The sequence below is a fragment of the Schistocerca serialis genome, chromosome 6, assembly GCF_023864345.2.
Source record: "Schistocerca serialis cubense isolate TAMUIC-IGC-003099 chromosome 6, iqSchSeri2.2, whole genome shotgun sequence".
NCBI lineage: Eukaryota > Metazoa > Arthropoda > Insecta > Orthoptera > Acrididae > Schistocerca > Schistocerca serialis.
Genome location: NC_064643.1, coordinates 232,399,073 through 232,425,193, shown reverse-complemented (window position 1 = coordinate 232,425,193; position 26,121 = coordinate 232,399,073). Strand labels below are relative to the sequence as shown.

Below are 26,121 nucleotides of genomic sequence, written 5' to 3'. Positions count from 1 at the left end.
CGTTTAGAAACAGAAATGGGAACTTTACGATCTGAAATTAAAACAGAAATGAAAGCTATGACAACACGGTTATGCTCACAAATAGGATCAATTAAAACCGAGATGAAAGCAGTGGGATCACAGTTACGATCTGAATTAGAAACTGATATGGGAACAATGGAAACACAGTTAGGCTCACGAACAGGGACATGTTTCAAATACATGAAAGACGAATCAAATAAAGAAATTAGAGAAGAAGTACAACCGATTTTGGAGGCTCACAATAATAGCTTAATTTCAAAAATCAGACAAGAGGAACAGGGCAGGGAACAGGAAGAAAAAGATCGCGAGATAGTACAGAAATTTTCAGAGTTAAATTTACAATGTGCACACGATAAGGAAGAAATACTTGAGAGGATCGAGGAGTCCGTATCAAATGACAGATTAAATAACATAACACAACAATATGAACAGTTAATTACCAAATGTGTCAATAGTGAAACCCGAGTCGCGACACTTAGGGAAGACGTAAATAAACAGAAAGGACAATTGACTCATCGGAAAGAGTTGAGGAGATCTCAGATAAATTGACAAGTCTTAGTTTAGCAGAGGGGTTTGAAGAAAGTAATTTATTTCATTTACGGGATGCAATAAGAGAGCGCGAGGCGCGTGAATTTAACAATAATCAACATTGGGACTGGGACAGACGCGGTAGGTCTTTGTCGCCACGAGGCGCAAACATTGACTATAAACACTTCTTAACTGTTCGGAAGATTAAGATATTTCGCAATTCTAAGAATGACATACATCCATGTGCATGGTTAGATCAATTTACGTACGCACTTCCGCCAAATTTGCCACAAAGTCACAAACTGGAAATTATGTGCGGCTATTAATGTCCTCAGGGGATTCACTACTCTAAGTGAATATGTGCCGTAGCGTGCATAGGGCCCCGAGCTGTAGTGGTGCTATTTCCCTTTTAGTTTTCTGCACCGCTGCCTACTCTTTTACTATTCCTTGCATCTGTCAAAACAACTCTTCGACTATCAAACTATCTAGAGAGTAAGTGAACATTAACCGGATAGGACTATTTACCCAAAAGTGACTTCGGAAATTACCATTTGGACTTACTGTATCTTCTGCAGCATTCATTCGTAGTTTAAACGAAATTTTACCTGTTTATATTCGTGACAATATTATTTCATATGTTGACGACATTCTTATTGCTAAACGTTCTTGGAGTGAGCACAACAAAATTTTGGATTCATTATTACGTATTTTTGCACGAGTTGGCATTACAGTGAACTTAGAAAAATCTGAATTTGGTCGTTCACAGGTGAAATTTCTCGGTCACATTATTTCTACAGAAGGTATTCTTCCTGATCCAGAAAAATTAGACGCTGTTCGTAATTATGCTGTTCCTACCACAAAACGTGAGGTTCGCAGTTTCCAAAATTTTTGTGGAATGATATACTTTTAAAAAAATTTTTGTGGAATGACATACTTTAGAGAAACTAACAGCTAGACGTAAACATGCAGAGAATACAAGGATACCGCCCTGTGTTTTGGCGGCGGCACATACTCAAAGCAACAGTCAAGTCTGCGCGCCGCACAAGGCAGTCGTTGACCGCAAACAATTGCTTCCTACGTCACGCGCCTACAGCTGATCGACCGCTCAGTGCGAATGCACTGACAGCCGTAAACAAATACACAGTTTAATTTCTCCGATTAAATTCAGTGTAAAGCTATAGTGACTTGATGAATTATGTTATTAACGTTCAGTATTTTTCAGGATACGGTTCTATAAAATATTTAAGAACTTCAGGTAAACTCTGTGCGTGTCCGACGTTAAGAGGACGTGCTATCGAGAAAATTTCAGAAAGAATGTAATTTCGAAGAAGAAACTAATAAACTAAAAAAGGTAACTATTAATTGAGTTTATTTTTCAGGTAACATATTTCCACTTAGGTACGTACTTTAGACGTAATTTGCTGCTCGCGATTACGTGATTCATACTTTGTGCTAATTTCATGTTCTATGAAATTACGTGTGAAGCGACGTGCTTGCGTACATTTGCTGATTTTTGTCAATGTTTTATTAATGAACAGGATTGTTATTTGTATATATTATGCATCGCTTGGCTGCACTGCTTTTTCACTGATGTCATGTTTTTTTAATTATGTGCCTGCTGTGCTTATTTATTTAAATTATAATTGTCACCTGATTTATTGTGCTGATGTGGTTAGGTATGTAAGTTATACTTTGTGATTTATCTGCTTGCGCCTTCATGTTTACTTATTAAGATTACATATGAACATTTATTTGCTTATGCTGATATGATGCTAATGACCTGTTTATTACGTAAGATATATATTTGCTGCTTTGCGTATGGATTGCATATTTATACATTTCTGTTTGTTGTCATAACTACTCTTTAATTTGGTATATAGAAATGCTGATGTAAGGTGTGCGAACATGGAGTTTAGGCCACAGTATGGTGTTAGTTACAGATTGTTCGCTTGGCAGAGCCTCGTTGTAGGAATTGTGCTGCATCCACTGGTTGACATTCTGTTCTCTACTGGTATATTTACTCGCTATTGCATGTTTTGCTTACGCTCAGTGCCTTATATTTTTAAGATAGGAAAATGAACTGCTATAATTCGACATAAACGACATTAGTACAAGAAACTTCATAGACGTCACATGAGCTGGAGGTTTTATGAAAGCTGTATAAATGTATGCTAATAGGAAGGAAGCTAACGACATGACATACCATTACTAGGTTTAGACCATTAACAATTATTACACTGCATTTTTCGTGAGCAATTGAAATAGGAAGTGACACTTGACACAAGAAATACTCCACATGTTTGCTTCTGTTTGCCGTAATTCTTGAAGTGGTGTACACACTGTGAAATATTATGATCATTCACAATCCGTAATCGTACTTAATTACTGAGAGTTATTCGAACTAAGTCTGTTAGAGGTCATGTATACATTTCTTTTGTTTATAATTCATAATGAGTAGAAGATTAGGGTCAGATGGATTACACAGAGGTTGTGTGTTGACAACGTGTCTTCGGATTGTATGGGATGATGAGGTTTGCATTAGGATTTTATCTGTACTTGTTCGAGGAGACTGACTAGAGGAAAGAGTTGTTATGGAAGTGAAATGATATTGGTAATAAGGTTTATATGTATCGACGTATTGAAGAGGTATTATTGAGGTATTATTGAGATTATGTGAAGTTGATGATTATTGGAGTTTTTGTGGACAAGAGGTAAGGTAAATGATATTGATGATAAGGTTTATATGTATCGACGTAAGAGGTATTATTGAAGTATTGAGATTATGTGATGCTGATGATTATTGGAGTTTTGGTGTATAAGAGGTGAAGTAAGTGAGGTGCATATTTTTTTTGTTGGTCGTATGGAACAAGGAGGATGAAGATAGCAGACTAGAACACTAAAGTAGAAGGAAGATAGTGTATACACACTTTGTTAAATCACTAAGCAGTATATACTTTTTTTTGAAGAGAGGAAGTATTTGCATATCTTGGCTCACTGACAGTTGTTCAACAACAGTACATTTGATCTGGCTTGGCAAACATTGGTCTTGACATGATGACTATGACATTGACTTAACTATTATTGACTGTTATACATTGCTGCCACTACTACTTGATACACATGATGAACATCAGATTTTGACAGAATTGCATTTACACATTTAACACTATTCAATTACACAGTAGTACTTAATGTGGATGAAAGATGAATGAGTGTGTTTTGTGTGTTTTCCTTTCCTAATCCTACCCACCTATCTCCTAAATATTATTTTATTTGTTTGTTGTGGCTTGCACTGACACCCATAAATATTATAGGTTTACTGATATTTGAGTATTTGTAATAGTTAATATGAAAATTATCTGACATCATTTGTGTCTTTGTTATGATTTGTATGTTTAGTGTAAAACCATTTGTATGTGCATTCAAACTATTGTTCATGCCTGAACTGTCTGATTAGTGATAGTAAATATTATGAACTGTTACCTGCACTTTTTTGACATAATGTGTGACACTTAGGAATGATTAATTTCTGCTGATGAACTGTGTGATTAGGATAGTGAATATTATGGACTGTTTCTTGTACTTTTTCTACATGATTGGTGCCACTAGGACACGTTTAATTTGTGCTTATAAACTCTGATGAACAGTGTGATCAGTGATAGTGAATATTATGGACTGCTCTCTGGACCTACTCAACTTGTTGGGTGCCAAAGATGGAACTGCTTCCACTGAAATAATGTCACTTGTTGGTGTCTGCACTTGCTCAACATTGCTGGGTGCCACTGATAGACTGCTTCTACTGAAATGAAGTCACTTGTTGGTGTCTGCACCTGCTCACTATTACTGGGTGCCACTGATGAACTGCTTCTACTGAAATAATGTCACTTGTTGCTGTGTGTACCTGCTCAACTTTACTGGGTGCCACTGATGAACTGCTTCTACTGAAATAATGTCACTTGTTGCTGTTTGTACCTCTTCAACATTGCTGGATGCCACAGATGGAACTGCTTCTACTGAAATAATGTCACTTGTTGCTGTCTGCACCTGCTCAACATTGCTGGGTGCCACTAATGGACTGATCCTACTGGAATAACGTCACTTGTTGGTGTCTGCACTTATTCAACACTACTGGGTGCCACTGTTAGAACTGTTTCTACTGAAAAGATATTACTTCTTGCTGTCTGCACCTACTCAGCATTGCTGGGTGCCACTGATGGATTGCTTCTACTGAAAAGATGTCACCTGTTGGTGTTTTTTTTGTATGAACTGATTTTTTGTGTAATGTGTGAACTCTTATGTAAAGTCACATGTATGAAAAGAAGTTGTAGTGCTTACTGTATTTCATATATTAGGTTATTGAAAGTTCAGTGCAAAGCCAAAATTTTAACTATTTATGTGATATTTAGGTATTAATATTATCTTTTATTTTTGTCTGTATTTTTGGGGACGAATTTGCTGGTATTTTCACCACCAATGCTGGCAAAAATACCATCAAATTCTGGCCTGTGGAGGAGGGGCATATGAAAGGTGGCTACACTGAGCCACTGCGCCAGAGATTGCGCCAAAGAGTATTATTAAGCCGCCTCCAGAGTGCTTGGGGAGAGCTCGTAGTAGTCAGTGCCTGTCGAGGACTCGGGGTAGTCTGTGCTGAGATGTCGTAGTGAGGAGTGTTTGTTGAGATGTGCTAGCAGGCAGTGCTTGCTGAGATGTGATACTGAAGAGTCTTGTTGAGATGTGGTAGTAGAGAGTCGGTGTGGAGATATATTTTAAGGATTAGAGTGATTTTCATCAATATAAATGAGGTAACAAACTCCGTTTCTTTCTTTCTCATTATTTCAATGTCCTGAATAATGCGTCATTACAGGTTCAGTCAACAAAGCATCTGGCTTGTGTTCTTGTATTAGAGTGTAATTCTGGTTTTCTTACGCAATTATAGTATTTCTATTTTTTTAATTACTTCAGTATAAATGATATTTAAAATTTCTTGTCTTGTTGAAGAAGAACCGTGCCAGATGTGTACGTTGAGTCACACTGCCACACACAGAACAATTACACTTGTGCTTTGGGTTCATAGGTTTTATAGTTGCTGGGAACTTAATTAATTATTTGTGTTAACGAAAATTTTCTTTCATTCTTTGTTGTTATTCTATGCAGTCAGATTGCGTACAAATACTAGTCAGGGCCAACCGTTTACGAGACACAGCGTAATCGGACATACAGCTACTAAAAATCTAAAAATATTTGCATTTTATTTAATTAAGCCCCCATGCAACACTTTGGATATTTTTCAGCTGAAAGGAATGTGAGTTACATTTAACTAATATGTTGGACTCTAAATCCTGGACGATGGTTATAACCGAAACCGGTAGATGACTAATGGGACAATAAATAGCTGATGATAAAAATGCATTTTATAAAATGATTAAAACTATCTCCCGGACAGAGACTCCAACCCAGGACCTATTCTTTCTCGGAAATTGCTCTGCCAACGGACATGACGAAGCACTGCTGAGTACCAGACCTCATAGCTTCACATCATCGGCACTTCCTAAATTCAGAGATGTTTGTACATTCATATTTAAACTGGATGAAGTTGGGCACATCTGGTATAATTTTTATTAAAAATGAAATCCCTCCAGCTGTACTTAAGATTTTATATTTTCTTCGCTACTAGTTTCGCCGTTGCGTCAACGCCATCTTCAAGCCTTAATGATATGAGTTGTGTGTGGCTCAGTCTAGACTCAGGAATTTCATTCTTAATAAAAATTCACAATAGCTCTCCTGCGTAGCTTCCAAGACGAGCAGTCCTGACGTAAAGGATATTGGAGAGACATGGCATAATTCGGAGCGTTCTAGTGCCTGTGAATGAATACACATCATATAGTAGAATTTTATTTTAAGGATCCACACCTCTCGCGGGTGACCTGCTTTGAGATCGTAACTGGCATGTGGCGCGTCACATGCGACTGAGATCTCACGGTGGCATGTACTCTACATGAGTGCGTTTAGACATACACTGATCGCAGTTGGCATCACGTGGCATCTTTAATGGCCTAGCACACTGAGCATTCAACGGACACTGGAGTTCGGCAATTCATATCGCAGCCCATCGTGAGTTGGCCAAGCTGCAGCTCTTCTCATGCACAGTGTTAACTGGCAGCTCATATCTTGGTGAACCATGGACTGGTAGCTTGGCGGCACTGCATAGTGTGGCGTGCACATATTCATGGCGTCATGTGTCCTGATTCCTGTTGTACCCATGAGTCAGCAGCTAGCATCTGATGACGTAGCAGAGAAGTAGTTACTAACACCACGCCAAACCTTGTGAATAATCAGATAAAACTGACGACAGCATCACACAGAGACAATAGTTAAACCACTCGCGCACTGGAATGTGTACACACTATCACACGCAAAATAGCATGAAGGAAAACTGTACTATTAGTGACGTATTAAGTTCCAGAAGAGCTGCCAAAATGATTATTCCGCTGGATCTCCTTAATGAATGTCACAGATGCGCAGCACACAAGACGCGTTTTCCTTACGTATGATCAGAGAGAGGCTTTCCAATTGATTTGTTACACACGGTTACTAGCGATAGATGACACAAACAACGAAGGCAGATAAAAGAGACGTTTTGCATTTCAGCACAAGTTGTAAGTGCCTGACAGTAAACAAGAAGTTTATTCGTCTTTCTTTACCAGTCACCTTTTTCTCTTCATTCTGAAATTAGCGTACCACCTTCTTCTACAGATTGAACATTAGACGCGGAATACTACATTCCTGTTTTATACACCTCTTATTGGGTTCGATCCCCGCCACTGCCTAAATTTTGATAAATAATCAGCATTGGCGGCCGAAGACTTCCGGCATAAGAAGTCAGCCTCATTCTGCCAACGGCCTTGTCAAAGAGGGCAGAGGAGCGGATAGAGGTTCAGGGCACTCTCTTGTCCTAGGTGTGGGAAATTGCCCCTAAAGGCGGAAGAATCAGCAATGATAAACGACATGAGGATGCAGAAGGCAATGGAAACCACTGCATTAAAGACACGTAACGTGTATCCACAGGACATGTGGCCTGTAATTGAACAAGTGTCATGATGGTATATTGATAAATTTCACTTATGGACCATCTGACAGCAACTGAATAAAACACAATTTTAGTGCCATACGCGTTTCGCCTTTATTTTCTGCAAGGCATCATCAGTGGCAGGTTGCGTAGAGAGTTTCTTACATATTACGCTCCTGTTGCATTTTTGGTGTTGTTCTTCTTCCTATGAACGCCAATTTGCTGTTTTTCCACATTCCACAGCACTATACAGTGTATAGTGTATACAGTGTATAGTGCTGTGGAATGTGGAAAAACAGCAAATTGGCGCTCATAGGAAGAAGAACAACACCAAAAATACAACATGAGCGTAATATGTTAGAAACTCTCTACGCAACCTGCCACTGATGATGCCTTGCAGAAAATAAAGGCGAAACGCGTATGGCACTAAAATTGTGTTTTATTCAGTTGCTGTCAGACGGTCCATAAGTGAAATTTATCAATATACCGTAGTATTACGCGCAACTGAGGAGGACAGGAGCACAAAAGTTGAAGAAGTGTCATGATGATCTCTCCATTGGCAAAAGATTCCGGAATAGTCCCCCATTCGGATCTCCGGGAGGGGACTGCCAAGGGGAGGTTACCATGAGAAAAAGATTGAATAATCAACGAAAGGATAACGTTTGAAGTTCTCTAACGCTATAGATGCAGCAATAAGGAATAGCGCAGTAGGCAGTATAGTTGAAGAGAAATGGACATCTCTAAAAAGGGCCATCACAGAAGTTGGGAAGGAAAACATAGGTACAAAGAAGGTAGCTGCGAAGAAACCATTGGTAAGAGAAGAAATACTTCAGTTGGTCAATGAAAGGAGGAAGTACAAACATGTTCCGGGAAAATCAGGAATACAGAAATACAAGTCGCTGAGGAATGAAATAAATAGGAAGTGCAGGGAAGCTAAGACGATATGGCTGCAGGAAAAATGTGAAGACATCGAAAAAGATAAGATTGTCGGAAGGACAGACTCAGCATACAGGAAAGTCAAAACAACCTTTGGTGACATTAAAAGCAACGGTGGTAACATTAAGAGTGCAACGGGAATTCCACTGTTAAATGCAGTGGAGATAGCAGATAGGTGGAAAGAATACATTGAAAGCCTCTATGAGGGTGAAGATTTGTCTGATGTGATAGAAGAAGAAACAAGAGTCGATTTAGAAGAGATAGGGGATCCAGTATTAGAATCGGAATTTAAAAGAGCTCTGGGGGACTTACGGTCAAATAAGGCAGAAGGGATAGATAACATTCCATCAGAATTTCTAAAATCATTGGGGGAAGTGGCAACAAAACGACTATTCACGTTGGTGTGTAGAATATATGAGTCTGGCGATATACCATCTGACTTTCGGAAAAGCATCATCCACACAATTCCGAAGACGGCAAGAGCTGACAAGTGTGCGAATTATCGCACAATCAGCTTAACAGCTCATGCATCGAAGCTGCTTACAAGAATAATATACAGAAGAATGGAAAAAAAATTGAGAGTGCGCTAGGTGAAGATCAGTTTGGCTTTAGGAAAAGTAAAGGAACGAGAGAGGCAATTCTGACGTTACGGTTAATAATGGAAGCAAGGCTAAAGAAAAATCAAGACACTTTCATACGATTTGTCGACCTGGAAAAAGCGTTCGACAATATAAAATGGTGCAAGCTGTTCGAGATTCTGAAAAAAGTAGGGGTAAGCTATAGGGAGAGACGGGTCATATACAATATGTACAACAACCAAGAGGGAATAATAAGAGTGGACGATCAAGAACGAAGTGCTCGTATTACGAAGGGTGTAAGACAAGGCTGTATCCTTTCGCCCCTACTCTTCAACCTGTACATCGAGGAAGCAATGATGGAAATAAAAGAAAGGTTCAGGAGTGGAATTAAAATACAAGGTGAAAGGATATCAATGATACGATTCGCTGATGACATTGCTATCCTGAGTGAAAGTGAAGAGGAATTAAATGATCTGCTGAACGGAATGAACAGTCTAATGAGTACACAGTATGGGTTGAGAGTAAACTCGGAGAAAGACGAAGGTAATGAGAAGTAGTAGAAATGAGAACAGCGAGAAACTTAACATCAGGATTGATGTTCACGAAGTCAATGAAGTTAAGGAATTCTGCTACCTAGGCAGTAAAATAACCAATGACGGACGGAGCAAGGAGGACATAAAAAGCAGACTCGCTATGGCAAAAAAGGCATTTCTGGCCAGGAGAAGTCTACTAATATCAAATACCGGCCCTAATTTGAGGAAGAAATTTCTGAGGATGTACGTCTGGAGTACAGCATTGTATGGTAGTGAATCATGGACTGTGGGAAAACCGGAACAGAAGAGAATCGAAGCATTTGAGATGTGGTGCTATAGACGAATGTTGAAAATTAGGTGGACTGATAATGTAAGGAATGAGGAGGTTCTACGCAGGATCGGAGAGGAAAGGAATATGTGGAAAACACTGATAAGGAGAAGGGACAGGATGATAGGACATGTGCTAAGTCATGAGGGAATGACTTCCATGGTACTAGAGGGAGCTGTAGAGGGCAAAAACTGTAGAGGAAGACAGAGATTGGAATACGTCAAGCAAATAATTGAGGACGTAGGTTGCAAGTGCTACTCTGAGATGAAGAGGTTAGCACAGGAAATGAATTCGTGGCGGGCCGCATCAAACCAGTCAGTAGACTGATGACCAAAAAAAAAATTAAAATGACATATCCACTGCTAGAAGGAGTGTCACTGTGTCAATCAATATGTCCCTGAGGACGAAACACATTTTTTGTTGTAGAGTAGTTGACTTCACGTCGTTGCCATCAGTACTGTGGTAACTACTGGTAACCAAACAACAGTCTTGTTAAACACAGTGATCATTTGTTATGTATAGTAACGATAATCACACCACGTTCTGTAGCGTTATTCATAAGTCTTTTATTGTCTGAAACATTCGTTCAATGTTGTTTACGTGCGATGATGGTACATTTACAAAGACACTCAGCTGAATAAGACAAATATTTGATAATGAATGGCCCTGCGAGATCCGTGCAGAGAAAAAGAAACAATGGAAACTCTCTTTATGTATGTGGTTCCATTGTGAGAGTTTTATTGAATCATAATCTATGCAATTAGTCCGAAGCTCGTGGTCTGGCGGTAGCGTTCTCGCTTGCCGCGCACGGGGTCCCGTGTTTGGCTCCCGGCGGGGTCATGGATTTTCTCTGCCTCGTGATGGCTGGGTATTGTGTGTTCATCATCATCATTGACTTGCAAGTCGCTGAAGTTGCGTCAACTAAAACGGACTTGCAATACGGCGGCCTAACTTCCCCCATGGGGCCTTCCGGCCAACAATGCCATACGATGATTTCATCATTTCATTTCAGTTGCGATGGACACGCCTTGCGAGCATTGCAGAGGATGGCTGTAAAAATTGAATGAAATCAGCGAAGGAATCAGTCGTGAGATCTTAAATGGTACCAGCGGTCCAGCTAACAGAAACAATGTGATTGTGGAGTTAAACAGAAAGAAGTACAGCGATAGAGCAGTTCGTCATTAGCTAAAAAATCTGTAGCGTGTAGAGTGACGTTATTGGACAGTGAATGACTGGACGCGTTTGAGTTTGTCCAATACCTGTAGAACGTTACCTGACATCGTGACAAGTGCTAACGACGCATTGGGGACGATGTTTTGTTATTGCGCGGGTGTGTTTTTTATGTTTAGGGAATGGCTTTCTATTGCACTGAAGGGAACGCTAAATGTTTAAGGTCATGGACACATGTCAAACCATTGTGCACTGCGGAATGTAGTGGAAGAGTTTAGAGACGATGACTATATTAGCACCGCAAAGCACTCGGTCATAAAGTTACATCATTGAGGCAAATGTTTGTCAACAATTACATTGGTGAAATGGACTGGCTGGCTCAGAGTCACGACCAGACCACAGCAAATCTCCTTTCGCTGTAAGTTAGGATGCTTAATTTACTCCAGATCCTGACATCCTGTAACACATGCCGGCCTCTGGTGGCCGAGCGGTTCTAGGCGCTTCAGTCTGGAACCGCACGGCCGCTACGGTCTCAGGCTCGAACCTGCCTCGGGCATGGATGTGTGTGATGTCGTTAGGTTAGTTAGGTTTAAGTAGTTCTAAGTTCTAGGTGACTGATGACCTCAGATGTTACGGCCCATAGTGCTCAGAGCCATTTTTGAACCTGCAACACAATCTTCTATGATTTCCACTCTTGAGGAAGAATGTGTGGCCATTCCTCTACAGACATTCTGACACGCCGTCGTAAAGACTAAAGTTGACTTACACCATATAACTGCCCATTAACAGGGTCTGACTATCCATAATGAGACAGTGTATTATTCTCAAAACAAACGTGTAAACATGACATAGAGATGATGGGTCCATAGAATAGACTTTTTTTCATATCGTTTGATTGGAGCAGGTTTAAACATCCTCTGGATGGTAATAAGTGAATCCTATGTTTGCATTTTGTGCACGAACCCACTTACTGCGCATTATGCAGTTGGAACGTATCTATGAGGAATTTAACTCAAAGGGTTTAGACGTGAGGAGAAGAGCTCTCTTCAATGAGGTGGAAGAGGACCTGTACCTTAGTATAGACAACAACTATTCCCTGTAATTGTATTTATTGGAATCACTTTTCCACATGTTTGGCCCTCACATTGCACAAGACCAAACCCAGGTATCATTTTTTCAGACAAGGAGACGCTGGAATTAAATTTCTCAGATACCATAATATATAAAAGATCAACAATATCACAAATTTCGGGATAGTTAATTACACAACTGGCCACTAAAATTGCTACACCAAGAAGAAATGCAGATGATAAACGGGTATTCTATGGAGAAATATATTATACTAGAACTGACATGTGATTACATTTTCACCCAATTTGGGTGCGTAGATCCTGAGAAATCAGTACCCAGAACAATCACCTCTGACCGAAATAACGGCCTTGATACGCCTGAGTATTGAGACAAACAGAGCTTGGATCGCGTGTACAGGTACAGCTGCCCATGCAGCTTCAACACGATACCACAGTTCATCAAGAGTAGTGACTGGCGTATTGTGACGAGCGAGTTGCTCGGTCACCATTGACCAGACGTTTTCAATTGGTGAGAGATCTGGAGAATGTGCTGGCCAGGGCAGCAGTCGAACATTTTCTGTATCCAGAAAGGCCCGTACAGGACCTGCAACATGCGGTCGAGCTTTATCCTGCTAAAATGTAGGGTTTCGCAGGGATCGAATGATGGGTACAGCCACGGGTCGTAACACATCTGAAATGTAACGTCCACTGTTCAAAGTGCCGTCAATGCGAACAAGAGGTGACCGAGACGTGTAACCAATGGCACCCCATACAATCACGCCAGGTGAAAAGCCAGTATGGCGATGACGAACACACGCTTCCAATGTGCGTTCACCGCGACGTCGCCAAACACGGATGCGATCTTCATGATGCTGTAAACTGAACCTGGACTCATCCGAAAAAATGACGTTTTACCATTCGTGCACCCATGGTAGTCGTTGAGTACACCATCGCAGGCGCTCCTGTCTGTGATGCAGCGTCAAGGGTAACCGCAGCCATGGTTTCCGAGCTGATAGTCTATGCTGCTGCAAACGTCTTCGAACTGTTCGTGCAGATTGTTGTTGTCTTGCAAACGTCCCCGTCTGTTGACTCAGGGATCGAGAGGTGGCTACACGATCCCTTACAGCCATGAAGATAAGATGCCTGTCATGTCAACTGCTGGTGATACGAGGCCGTTGGAATCCGGCAGGGCGTTCCGTATTACCCGCCTGAACCCATCGATTCCATATTCTGCTAACAGTCATTGGATCTCGAGCTACGCGAGCACCAATGTCGCGATACGATAAACCGCAATCGCGATAGGCTACAATACGACCATTATCAAAGTCGGAGACGTGATGGTACGCATTTCTCCTCCTTATACGAGGCATCACAACAACGTTTCACCAGGCAACGCCGGGCAACAGCTGTTTGTGTATGGGAAATCGGTTGGAAACTTTCCTCATGTCAGCACGTCGCAGGCGTCGCCACCGGCCCCAACCTTGTGTGAATGCTCTGAAAAGCTAATCATTTGCATATCACAGCATCTTCTTCCTGTCGGTTAAATTTCGCGTCTGTAGCACGTAATCTTCGTGGTGTAGCAATTTTAATGGCCAGTAGTGTATATCCCCCTCCTTCTGGACCACATGGAAACTTGGTCATGAGTTATACTGATCTGTCAGCTTTCTGTTTCCTATTTCTTCTTACTCCGAAGTTATGAAAATGTTGGACACTTGTGGATTCAAGTCTGTGGTTACGTGCTAAAGTTATTGTCATGTAGACTTTCATGTTTCTGTAATGCATTTCGAGTAAATGGCAACAAATTCTCTCCATTTACTGTACTAATTTATCCCTCATTCGATTCTACACTCCTGGAAATTGAAATAAGAACACCGTGAATTCATTGTCCCAGGAAGGGGAAACTTTATTGACACATTCCTGGGGTCAGATACATCACATGATCACACTGACAGAACCACAGGCACATAGACACAGGCAACAGAGCATGCACAATGTCGGCACTAGTACAGTGTATATCCACCTTTCGCAGCAATGCAGGCTGCTATTCTCCCATGGAGACGATCGTACAGATGCTGGATGTAGTCCTGTGGAATGGCTTGCCATGCCATTTCCACCTGGCGCCTCAGTTGGACCAGCGTTCGTGCTGGACGTGCAGACCGCGTGAGACGACGCTTCATCCAGTCCCAAACATGCTCAATGGGGGACAGATCCGGAGAACTTGCTGGCCAGGGTAGTTGACTTACACCTTCTAGAGCACGTTGGGTGGCACGGGATACATGCGGACGTGCATTGTCCTGTTGGAACAGCAAGTTCCCTTGCCGGTCTAGGAATGGTAGAACGATGGGTTCGATGACGGTTTGGATGTACCGTGCACTATTCAGTGTCCCCTCGACGATCACCAGTGGTGTACGGCCAGTGTAGGAGATCGCTCCCCACACCATCATGCCGGGTGTTGGCCCTGTGTGCCTTGGTCGTATGCAGTCCTGATTGTGGCGCTCACCTGCACGGCGCCAAACACGCATACGACCATCATTGGCACCAAGGCAGAAGCGACTCTCATCGCTGAAGACGACACGTCTCCATTCGTCCCTCCATTCACGCCTGTTGCGACACCACTGGAGGCGGGCTGCACGATGTTGGGGCGTGAGCGGAAGACGGCCTAACGGTGTGCGGGACCGTAGCCCAGCTTCATGGAGACGGTTGCGAACGGTCCTCGCCGATACCCCAGGAGCAACAGTGTCCCTAATTTGCTGGGAAGTGGCGGTGCGGTCCCCTACGGCACTGCGTAGGATCCTACGGTCTTGGTGTGCATCCGTGCGTCGCTGCGGTCCGGTCCCAGGTCGACGGGCACGTGCGCCTTCCGCCGACCACTGGCGACAACATCGATGTACTGTGGAGACCTCACGCCCCACGTGTTGAGTAATTCGGCGGTACGTCCACCCGGCCTCCCGCATGCCCACTATACGCCCTCGCTCAAAGTCCGTCAACTGCACATACGGTCCACGTCCACGCTGTCGCGGCATGCTACCAGTGTTAAAGACTGCTATGGAGCTCCGTATGCCACGGCAAACTGGCTGACACTGACGGCGGCGGTGCACAAATGCTGCGCAGCTAGCGCCATTCGACGGCCAACACCGCGGTTCCTGGTGTGTCCGCTGTGCCGTGCGTGTGATCATTGCTTGTACAGCCCTCTCGCAGTGTCCGGAGCAAGTATGGTGGGTCTGACACACCGGTGTCAATGTGTTCTTTTTTCCATTTCCAGGAGTGTAGTAGGGCTTCCACTCTTCCTCTTGCGTTGCAAGTGTACAAGAAACTTTTAAACAGAAACAAATGGTTCATATGGCTCTGAGCACTATCGGACTTAACTTCTGAGGTCATCAGTCTCCTAGAACTTTGAACTACTTAAACCTGACTAACCTAAGGATATCACACACATCCACGCCCAAGGCAGGATTCGAACCTTAGACCGTCGCGGTGGCGCAGTTCCAGACTGAAGCGCCTAGATCCGCTCGGCCGCACTGGCCGGCAAACAGAAACATTCCATCCTGTCTTGGGCATCGATGTTATGCCCTTCCAGGGATGACGTGGGAGGATACATATTTGTAGAGTAACGATACATGAAATTTTTGCCCGCTAGGTTGGCCGAGAGCGCTAACGCGCTGCTGCCTCGAGGATGGATCCTTTGAAAGGGCAGGGCCGACTTCCTTCCCCGTCCATCCCTAACCCGATGAGACCGATGACCTCGTTGTTTGGTCTCTTCCCCCAAACAACCAACCCAAAGCTGCCTCGACTCTGGTAGGTGCGCCGGCCCTGGTTCGAACCCATCTGGTGGATGAACGACGAGGGCCGTTGTGCTGGCCAGCCTAGATGTGATTTTCAGGCCGTTTTCCACATACCACTAGGTGAATATCGGGCTGGTCTCACGTCCCACCTCAATTACACGACTAGCTGACATCTGAAACACGTTCGCACTATCTAATGATTTATTGTAGACACACACAGGTGAGGTACATAGATTCGGGCCCCGGGGGGTATGGGGTGGCGACATTAAGGACATTTGGCCACCCCTTCAAACTAACCATGCCAAACCCAATTATAAGTGTGCTGACCCTGCGCAGACTGCGGGATAAAGGGGCTAGCAAAAGAAGAAGACGAACAATGATACATGAAATTTTGTTTGATCAAAAAGATGTGCAAGGGGAATGGACTGATCATACGTGGACTAATTAGTACCCTGTAACCTGATTACTCTATTAGCCTTTACATATTGTGACGGATCTGAAGCCTGAAGTGGTTGTTGACAAGTGAAGGCAGGTGACAAGATAACTTGTTTATAAAAGTACCCTGTCATCTGATTACGTCGATATCGTCTACATCTTCAGATGTGTCTGTAATCTGTAGTGGTTGTGGACAGGCATGAACAGTTGGGAATGCCTTTCATTCATCGAGTGCTTCACGACAAAGATATCTAACTTAATGTAGCTGTTAATATAAAGGTGCTGCCAATCTGGTCGACGGTAGCTGTGAAGATGTTGCGCCTCCTCCTCGCGGTCCTGTGTCTTGTGTCTTGTGGGCTGGCCGCCCCCCGGCCGTTCAGGATCAGGGCCAGAGGGAATGGCCGGATAATCGGCGGCACCACCACCGACATATCCAGCTACCCGTGGATGGTATCCATGCAGGTAAACGGCTACCACTACTGCGGAGCGTCCGTCATCAGCGGCAACTGGGTGCTGACCGCCGGCCACTGCCTCTACGGCGCCAACATCGCCACCTACAGTGTGAGGGCCGGCACCTCGACCCGCGAGAGCGGAGGCGTCGTGTCCGCCGTGGCGTACGGCGTTCTGCACGGCTACTACAACCCCAACACGATAGACTACGACATCTCGGTGCTGCAGGTGAGCGCTATCTACTTCCCCTCTAGCTAAATTTCTGTAGACGTCCATGCTCGCTTTCGTCATCCATAGTGCAAAGTGTGAGCTATTAGCAGCAAAGACTGCTGAGAGCGCCCACTAACACCTAACACAACCTGATACATTTCTTCTATTGACACGGCTCCAGAGAGTGCAGTAGTACGAGGTCCGAGGTACTGAAGAGCAGAATGATAACACAAAACACTTTATCAGGCGAACACGTACGATTCTTTCATTAAAGAAATGAGAAACGAAGCTTTTCTGTCGTTTAAGAAACCGAAGCAATTTACACTGAGGCGACAAAAGTTTCGGACAACTCTTAACATTGTGTCGGACTGCCCTTTTCCCGGCGTAGTGCTGCAGCTGGGTGTGGTATGGACTCAAAAAATCGTTGGAAGTCGCCCGTAGAAATAGTGAGCCAAGCTGCCTCTATAGCACCCATAATTGCGGAAGTGTTGCCCATTCAGGTTAAAGTGCATGAAATGACCTCTCAATTACGTTCCATAAATGTTCGGTGACATTCGTGTCAGGCGATCTGGCAGGACATGTCATTCCCTCGATTGGTCAAAACATTCTTGAAACCAATCCCGAACGATTATGTCCCACTCATAGGGCACTTTGTCATTTATAAAAAGTCCATCTTTGAATGGCAGCAAATGGTTCCCAAGTAGCTGAATATTATCGTTTCCAGTCAACGATTGGTTCGGTTGGACAAGACCAACAAGTCTGTTCCCTGTATACACAGCCCTCGACATTACAGATCCACCACCAGCTTGTACAGTCGCTTGCTGACAGTTTCGATCCATGGTTTCACGAGGTCTGCGCCACACTCGAATTCTGCCATCATCTCTCACCAACTGAATTCGAGACTCAGATGATGAGACCAAGTTTCCCTAGTCGTCTAGGAGCCAGCGACTTTGGACACTAGCCCAGTACAGACGCTGCAGGCGATGCCGTGCTGTTAACAAAGGCACTCGCTTTCCTCGTCTGCTGCCATAGCCCAATATCCCCAAATTTCTCTGCACTGTCACAACTACTACATTTGTCGCACGTCCATTATTCATTTATGCGGTCATTCATAGCAGTATTGTTTGTCTATTGGCACTAACAACTCTACACAAACGGCGTTGCTCTTGGTTGTTAAGTGAAGGCCGTTGGGCACTGCCTTGTCCGTGGTGAAAGGTAATACGTGATACGTGGTATTCTCGGCACACTCTTGGCCCTCTGGAACTCGGTATATAAATTCCCGAACGATTTTCGAAATACAAAGTTCCTTGCGTTTATATGAAACTACTGTTCCACGTTCAGTTGCTGTCCTGCGGCCATAATCTTGTCGGGAACCTTTTCACATGAATTATCTGAGTACATACGACAGCTGTAGCAGTGCACTGCCCTTTTATACCTTGTAAACGGAATACTGCCGTCATCTGTACATGAGCATATCGTGATCCCATGACTTTTTTTCACCTCAGTATAGGTTATCCTTTGGTAAATCCTGGCGCAAATCAAATGAAAAGCTTTTAGTATGTGAAATATCATATCCGATCCTACATAGTCCAATACAGAAAAAGTAAATACTTTACATATAATACAGTTTACAACGATACCTGTTCTGGAAGAAATCAAGACCTGTAGAGAGTTAGATTGAAATTTTGTCAGTTTATTATATATCTGTGTGACAATACTCAGCTCAGTTAATGATAACATCCACATGGCGACCCATTCTATATGTCATGAGAATCTGTGGGCCCATGCGATGGCGCCAATGGTTAGCGGCTGCTGTGAAGACTGTCCGGAACGGACGGGGAGGGCAGTCTGTTGATACATTGCGATCGGAAAGGTATTTCACCAGAGCCAGCGCAGTATAGATCGTAATAATGGCGGAGCATTATACGAGTTTAGTTAAAATTCAGGATGGGAAAAATCTGTTGTGAAATGGTACGCCACATTCTAACGAATATGAAACAGTCGATACTTTTCTTCTGTAAGCTAATCTGGCCTGTTTGATCGAGAGTGTCCGGAGTATACTCACGCTGAGACTGAGGATTTCATACTGCCTGCTTGGAAGTTCCGTTTTCAAACTCGTGTGATTGGGATAAAAGTAGAAAATGTGATTAGAGCTCTCCGGCAGCGTCTGCAGTTACTGGAGGTGTTCCAGTCTTTCTATTCTTCTACTGTATTTGCCCTCTACAGCTGCCCTAGCACGTTGGAAGCTATCCCAGTGTCAGACCACCGACCCTATTCGTCGTCTTAACATATGTCCTACGAGCTTATTTATTCTTGTCAGTGCTTTTCATTTCCCATATCTCCCTTTCCTTTTCGATTCTGTGGGCACATCCTCATTGCATACCTGTCAACCCACCAAACTTTAAACGTTCTTCTGTAGCATCAAATCCCAAATCCTTCGAGTTTCTTCTGTTCCGTTTCTCCCACGTTCCATGTTTCACAACCGTACAACGTTGTGCTCCAAACATACATCCTCAGATATTTCTTCCTCAAATTACGGATATGTTTGACACTAGTTGATTTCTCTTGGCCAGTAAATCACTTCTCACCAGTGCTAATAACTTTTTTACGCCATCCTTGTTCCGTCCGTCATGTGTTACTTTGCTGCCTAGGTAGCAGAATTCTGTACCTTCATATACTTCGTGATCACCAGTTTTTCCATGGTCTCATTTCTACTACTTTCATTACTTTCGTCTTTTTTCGATTTACTCTCAATCCACACACTGTGTTTATTAGACAGTTTATTCTATTCAGCAGATCATTTAATTCTTCTTTACTTTCACTGATGATAGCAATGTCATCACTGAATGTTATCGTTTATATACTTTCCCTAAATTTTAAATCCACTCTTGAAACTTTTTTTTTTTTTTACTTCCGTCGCTGTTTCTTCTATATATAGATTAACCAATAGGAGTGAAACACCTACATCCCTCTGTTACACACTTTTTAATCGGAACATTTTTTTCTTGGTCTTCCCCTCTTAATATTCCCCCTTGACTCCAGTACAGGCTATGTACTATCTGTTATTTCCTACAACATACCGCTATTTATCTCACAAGTTCGAACATCTTGCACCATTCAACATTGTCTAACGCTTTTTCCAGTCGAAAAATTCTATGGGCGCGTCTTGATTTTTCTTTAATCTCGCTTCCCTTATCAACTGCAACGACAGGATTGATCCTCCTGTGCCTTTATCTTTACTAAAGACAAACTTAACGTCGTCTCACACCCACAGATTTCTTTTCCATTCTTCTGTATATTAATCTTTCAGAATTTTGAATGCATGAGCCGTTAACCTAATTGTGCGATAATTCTCGCACATGTCGGCTCTTACAATCTTCGGAATAGCGTGGATAGTGTTTTCGTTCCGAAAGTCAGACGGCATACAACCAGAGTCATACATTCTACACATCGACATGAATATTCGTTTTGTTGCCACATCCCCCAATGACTTCAAAAATTTTGATAGAATGTCATTTATCTCTTCCAGATCTCTATTAAATTATGATTCTAGTACTGGATCTCCCATCTCTTCCGTATCTACTGTTGTTTCTTCTTCTATCACGTCAACAGACAAGTCTTCCACGACATACAGGTCTTCAGATACCACCTGGCCTCTCTCTTCTCTACATTTAACACTGGAAAAACCATTGCACTCTTAATGTTACATCCTTTGCTTTTAATTTGGCCAAAGGTTGTTTAGATTTTTCTGTACGCTATTTCATTTTAGATATTTTCACATTTCTCTTGGAGCCATTTCGCTTTAGTTTCCCTGGACTTCCCAAGCGACTGGTACTACGGTATTCCTCAATTTTCTTGAACATTTTTGCATTTCCTTCTTTTATCGATAAGCTGAAGTATTTCTTCTGTCTCCCAGATTTTCTTCACAGTTACTATCCTCGTATCTATTTTTTTCTTTCCAACTTCTGTGATTTAGCGATGTCCATTCCTCTTCCCCTGAACTGCCTCGTGACCTATTTCTTATCGCGGTATCTATAGTCTCAGAGAACTTCAAACGTATCTCTTCATTCCTTAGTACTTGTGTATCCCACACTTTTGCTCACTGACTATTTCTCACCGGTCTTTTACACTTCAGTGTACTCTTCTTCACTACTAAATTTTGCACTGGGAGAATATCTGCCCCTGGTTACGCCCTAAAAAGTCCAGTATCTGATTTCGCAATCTCTGCCTAACCATGATGTAATCTTACTGAAATCTCCCCGAATCTCCCGGCCTGTTTCAAGTACACCCCCTTCTCTTGTGTTTCTTCAACAGAGAGTTCGCTATTCAAAGCTGAAATATATTGTAGGACTGAGGTATTGTTTGTCGTCTCTCCTTGGCACTACCAAGGCTACACTCTCCCGTAAGCTCTTCTTCTACTCCTTCCTACAACTACGTTCGCCCGCATCTCGTGGTCTGCGGTAGCGTTCTCGCTTCCCACGCCCGGGTTCCCGGGTTCGATTCCCGGCGGGGTCAGGGATTTTCTCTGCCTCGTGATGGCTGGGTGTTGTGTGCTGTCCTTCGGTTAGTTAGGTTTAAGTAGTTCTAAGTTCTAGGGGACTGATGACCATAGATGTTAAGTCCCATAGTGCTCAGAGCCGTTTGAACCATTTTTTTACAACTACGTTCCAATCCCCCATGACTATTACGAGGAAATTTTACGGTACACAATTGAGGGTTCAGTTCGTGCACAACGTGGCCAACGCTCTCGTTATTATTGACGGCTATAGATGCAGCTGGGCTCAATATTTCTGCAAGAGTCTATGCCACGTGAAGCTGCCGCCCTTATCGAGGCAAAAGGAGGTCCTACACGATATTGTGATGCATCCCGTGACTTTTATCACTTCAGTATAACTTTATCTCAATTTTATTGCATATAATTTATTTTTTGACCCAAATTGCGGACCCCGCAAATCACTTCATCATGAGGTCATGAAAGGAACCAGGATGATTATGTTACACAGCTACGGGTTTCCGCAACGCCGTGCGGGTGGCATACGTGTGTGTGTAGGGGGGGGGGTGAGGGGGGGGGGGTAGCAGACGCTGTTCGCTGCTTCTGCTCTTTCAACATTGTCTTGCTTTCAAGGGAGATACGAAGATTTACAGAAGATTACGAAAATGTAGTGCACAGTCTACCTTCTGTCTCTTCCTCATAGAGTCATAATCGAGCTCTACAAAGGTACTATTTCAACTCGGAGCCGCATCGTTTTCTGCATCTATTTCCTGCTTAAAATAATCGTGGTTGAGTATTCCTCCCCAAAATCCATCCCCAATTCCCTAAGGGTCACTTCGTCCTCCTGCTACACAGTTTCATCTCAGCAGTAATCTACATTTGTCTCTCGTCTAAGCAGCCCAGTCACGACTTGATTGAGAAGCTCTGTACTTCACGAAATTAAGAAATGGGACTAAACTCCACCCCGTGCAACACAGGACCTAAAGAAGCCTTGAAATTACTGATTCAGCTCTCCAGTTGACATGGCTGCGCAATGAATGTAAAGTTGGTGGTGGGAGCGTTAGGTGAAGGGCATGGCTCATGCTGATTAAACCCTAAGCTATGAAGAGTGGATTGTACTTGGCTATTGTGATTCTGAAAACATATTTTGTAAAGTTTCAATTACGATTGTAAACTGTGAAAATAGATGGCACCCAAATAATGTCACATGTTGATTAACATGAGGAGGCGTCACCGATTTTATAAAGTGTTATCGATGGTGTAAGTGGAAGAAGCGTTTTTAACGTTTACTTTCTGTTCCTTCACTTTGAAGAGTATTAATAAGTTCAATTCTTTGTGGTTAGTTTTGTTAATAATCCATTGTAATTTTTCAGCCTTTATTATATGGAAATGACAATTCTAGATTCTTACTTCTTCTTGTATATATTTCTGTGACTGCCCACCATCCGTAGGGAAAGGTGTGAGCTACTAACAGCAAAGACTCTTGAGGTATCATCCACGATAAAGTTTCTCCACTGATAGAAATCATAAATTGGAAAGCTTCTGTTTTCGGTAGTTTATTCGTGTGGAAATATATAATTAGTCACAATTTCATTTGTGTCAGTTGTCGCTTAAACTGTGGTGCAAACATCGAACTGTTCTACTGCAAAGTGCAGTTTAACTCGTAAGTAAGATAAGTAGGGACAATTTGCATGCCAAGTGCATATGTTACTGCTATTGAACAACTAAGCTGTAGCGGTACTCCCGTGTTTATTTCTTAGGGTTATAGAAAATATCTTTATCTACTTTGATAAATACTACACACAATTGTCTTCCGCTAAAGATCGTATTATCTTTCACAATCAGGGATCTGTTTGGAATCTTGGCCATCACTGTTTTGACCAAGCAGTTTTCGTGAAACTAATACATAATACAGAAGGTATATCAAAGTTATAGTTGCGTATTATGACAGCATGCTTATTACTGATATGGTGCACGCTGATGATGAGAATGCTGTATATCACTGACGCACATCAATATGCTGTAATGCATAAAGAGGAGTCAGTTAACTTAAATGTTAAGACCTTATATACCACACAGAAATTTTTGTAAACAAGAGCATTTCGAATATTCTTTTATATTTTAAAAAAGACTGAGCAGGTGAGAATTGGACTCGAGCACTGAGGGTTCGGTGCGATCTTCATTATGTATACAGATACTTCTTCCATTCTGGGAATAGTGAATCTCTACAGTTTTCGCTCATTATCACTATTGATACTGGAAGATATCACTCCCAGGGTATCCAAGATTTTCAATAATGTCTTAACTTCTGTAATATGTGATGTACAATCCTGTAGAAAGCAGGCGACCATTATTATACTGTTGAGCATCACTGTATTCAGGCTGTCTGTATCGCAGTGATAAAAGTCAATCTCTGACAAGGAATGTAGGCCGGAGTGGTTCTAGGTGCTACAGCCTGGAACCGCGTAACCGCTACGGTCGCAGGTTCGAATCCTGCCTCGGGCATGGATGTGTGTGATGTCCTTAGGTTAGTTAGGTTTAAGGAGTTTTAAGTTCTAGCGGACTGATGACCTCAGCACTTAAGTCCCTTAGCTTTCTTATTTATTTATTTATTTATTTTACAAGGAATGCAGAAGTACTGATTCATGCCTTATAAACACAGATTAAAATTTTTGGGTTTTTCGTCTTACTTGTACTTTGAGACATTGCTTCTCGCAAAATTTCATGACTCTACGCCAACGGGAACTCAAAATGTTTCAAACGACTCTGAGCACTATGGCACTTAACATCTGAGGTCATCAGTACTCTAGAACTTAGAACTACTTAAACCTAACTAACCTAAGGACTTCACACACATCCATGCCCAAGGCAGGAATCGAACCTGCGACCGTAGCGGTCGTGCGGTTCCAGACTGAAGCGCCTAGAACCGCTCGGCCACACCGGCCGGCAACGGGAACTACCGTGTAGGTTTTGATGAGTGAGTTTGTGAGTACCAAATTAAATGACGTAAATGGCACTAGCATTTAGCTGTATTGACTTATAAGGCTCCATTTGTTACACCGCCAAGGGACTACAGACCTCAATAACTGACATAAATTTCAACTTAGTTCATTACCCTTTACTGATGAAATGAGGTCTTAACAGAATGACGAACAAAGTCAGATAAGAAATGACTAACACTTTTTGCTCTCTCGACTGATATAACTACAAATTTACATTTTTCGTATTTCTCTTATTTTGTTGTACAGCGAAATCTTGTACCTTGACAAATTTCATGATTCAGCATCGGCATTAACCTATTTCTTTTGATGAGTGTTTTTGTGTGGGTCAAGAAATTGATTTGTTAACAAACTCATTGTGTCACGAAATTACCTAAACTAACGAAGTGCTTGGTACGCTGCAGGTGGCCAGTCCTCTCCCCATCGGTGGCAACGTACAGGTTGTGGGTCTCCCTGCCGACGGCTACGACCCACCTGGAGGCCTCGCAGTCACCATCACCGGCTGGGGTGCCACAGCCACCTCGGGCCAGGTGTCACCGTTCAATCTGATGAAGGTGGACATCACCGTCATCGACCGCGCCAGCTGCATGTCCAGGTTTGGCGTCACAGATCGCATGATCTGCGCCGGCGAGGCCGGCAAGAGCACCTGCTATGGCGACTCCGGTGGTCCGCTCGTCAGTGGCGGCACTCAGGTCGGCATCGTCTCATGGGGAAGGGAACAATGCGAGACCGATGGCGGTGTGTATGCTAACGTCGGTAACCTCCGTTCCTGGATCAGTGGTGCCACAGGAGTCTGATCAAGTTCTCTCATTCTATCTGCATTCATGTAAAACAAGTGGCAGCCTAATAAGTTTTCATACACACTCAGAGGTTCTTTAATATCAATTTCTGCCAAGTTTAGCATGATCGTGAATGCCATAGGTTATTATGATCAAATAAATGATATTATTTCTTAATTGGCATACATTTCATTTTCGCTCATTGTTTTCTGGGAGTAGGTGGCAGTGAAAATGCTGTGGTAAAACGTGATTTGTTAACCTTATATTATTGTAATAACTTCCAAGATATGTGAAAAGGGGTACATAACTTTCCGACATTGGATTCCGAGGAAGCAACTGGAGGTACATCGCTTTACAACCGTTTTCGTTATATTACTGGAGTTTGAAAACCGCGTAACATACATCGTTAACTTCGCATGCTATGCATGTCTTCTGCTAGAGCAGGTAGATAACTACATGATGGACACCTGTAAAGACGCCTTCGATCGATGTGTAAGGACGTTGCTTACCCCATGGCAGCTTTATTCAGCCATGGAATCGGTTTTGTCGCATTGAAGACACCGTAACTCGTATGATGCCCTACTAACTGTCCTTCCATCATTAAAATGATTCAATACAACTCGAAGTTTCTAAGCTCCAACAGCAGTTTCAAGATAGCATTTCCATCTGAGTCATTACCAATATGCCATTTATCTTCATAATATGCATTTTATTTTCTTCGCTTGTAATGTAGTGATAGGTATG

General features: G+C 42.7%; 1 protein-coding gene across 1 annotated transcript; it reads left to right on the top strand.

Moving 5' to 3' along the window:
• Positions 1-16,759: 16,759 nt before the first annotated feature.
• LOC126484794 (trypsin beta-like) lies at positions 16,760-25,395 on the top strand. The gene is made up of 2 exons (XM_050108391.1): positions 16,760-17,125; positions 25,003-25,395. Exons 1-2 carry the CDS (start codon positions 16,760-16,762, stop codon positions 25,393-25,395), a joined length of 759 nt encoding a protein of 252 aa, XP_049964348.1.
• The last annotated feature ends 726 nt before the right edge of the window (positions 25,396-26,121 follow it).

What these genes read in the sequence shown, in the direction of transcription:
- LOC126484794 (XM_050108391.1), top strand. Translation starts at nt 16,760, where the DNA reads ATGTTGCGCCTCCTCCTCGCGGTCCTGTGTCTTGTGTCTTGTGGGCTG. An exon ending in ACGACATCTCGGTGCTGCAG is followed by an intron (nt 17,126 to 25,002) that starts GTGAGCGCTATC and finishes GGTACGCTGCAG; the next exon opens with GTGGCCAGTCCTCTCCCCAT.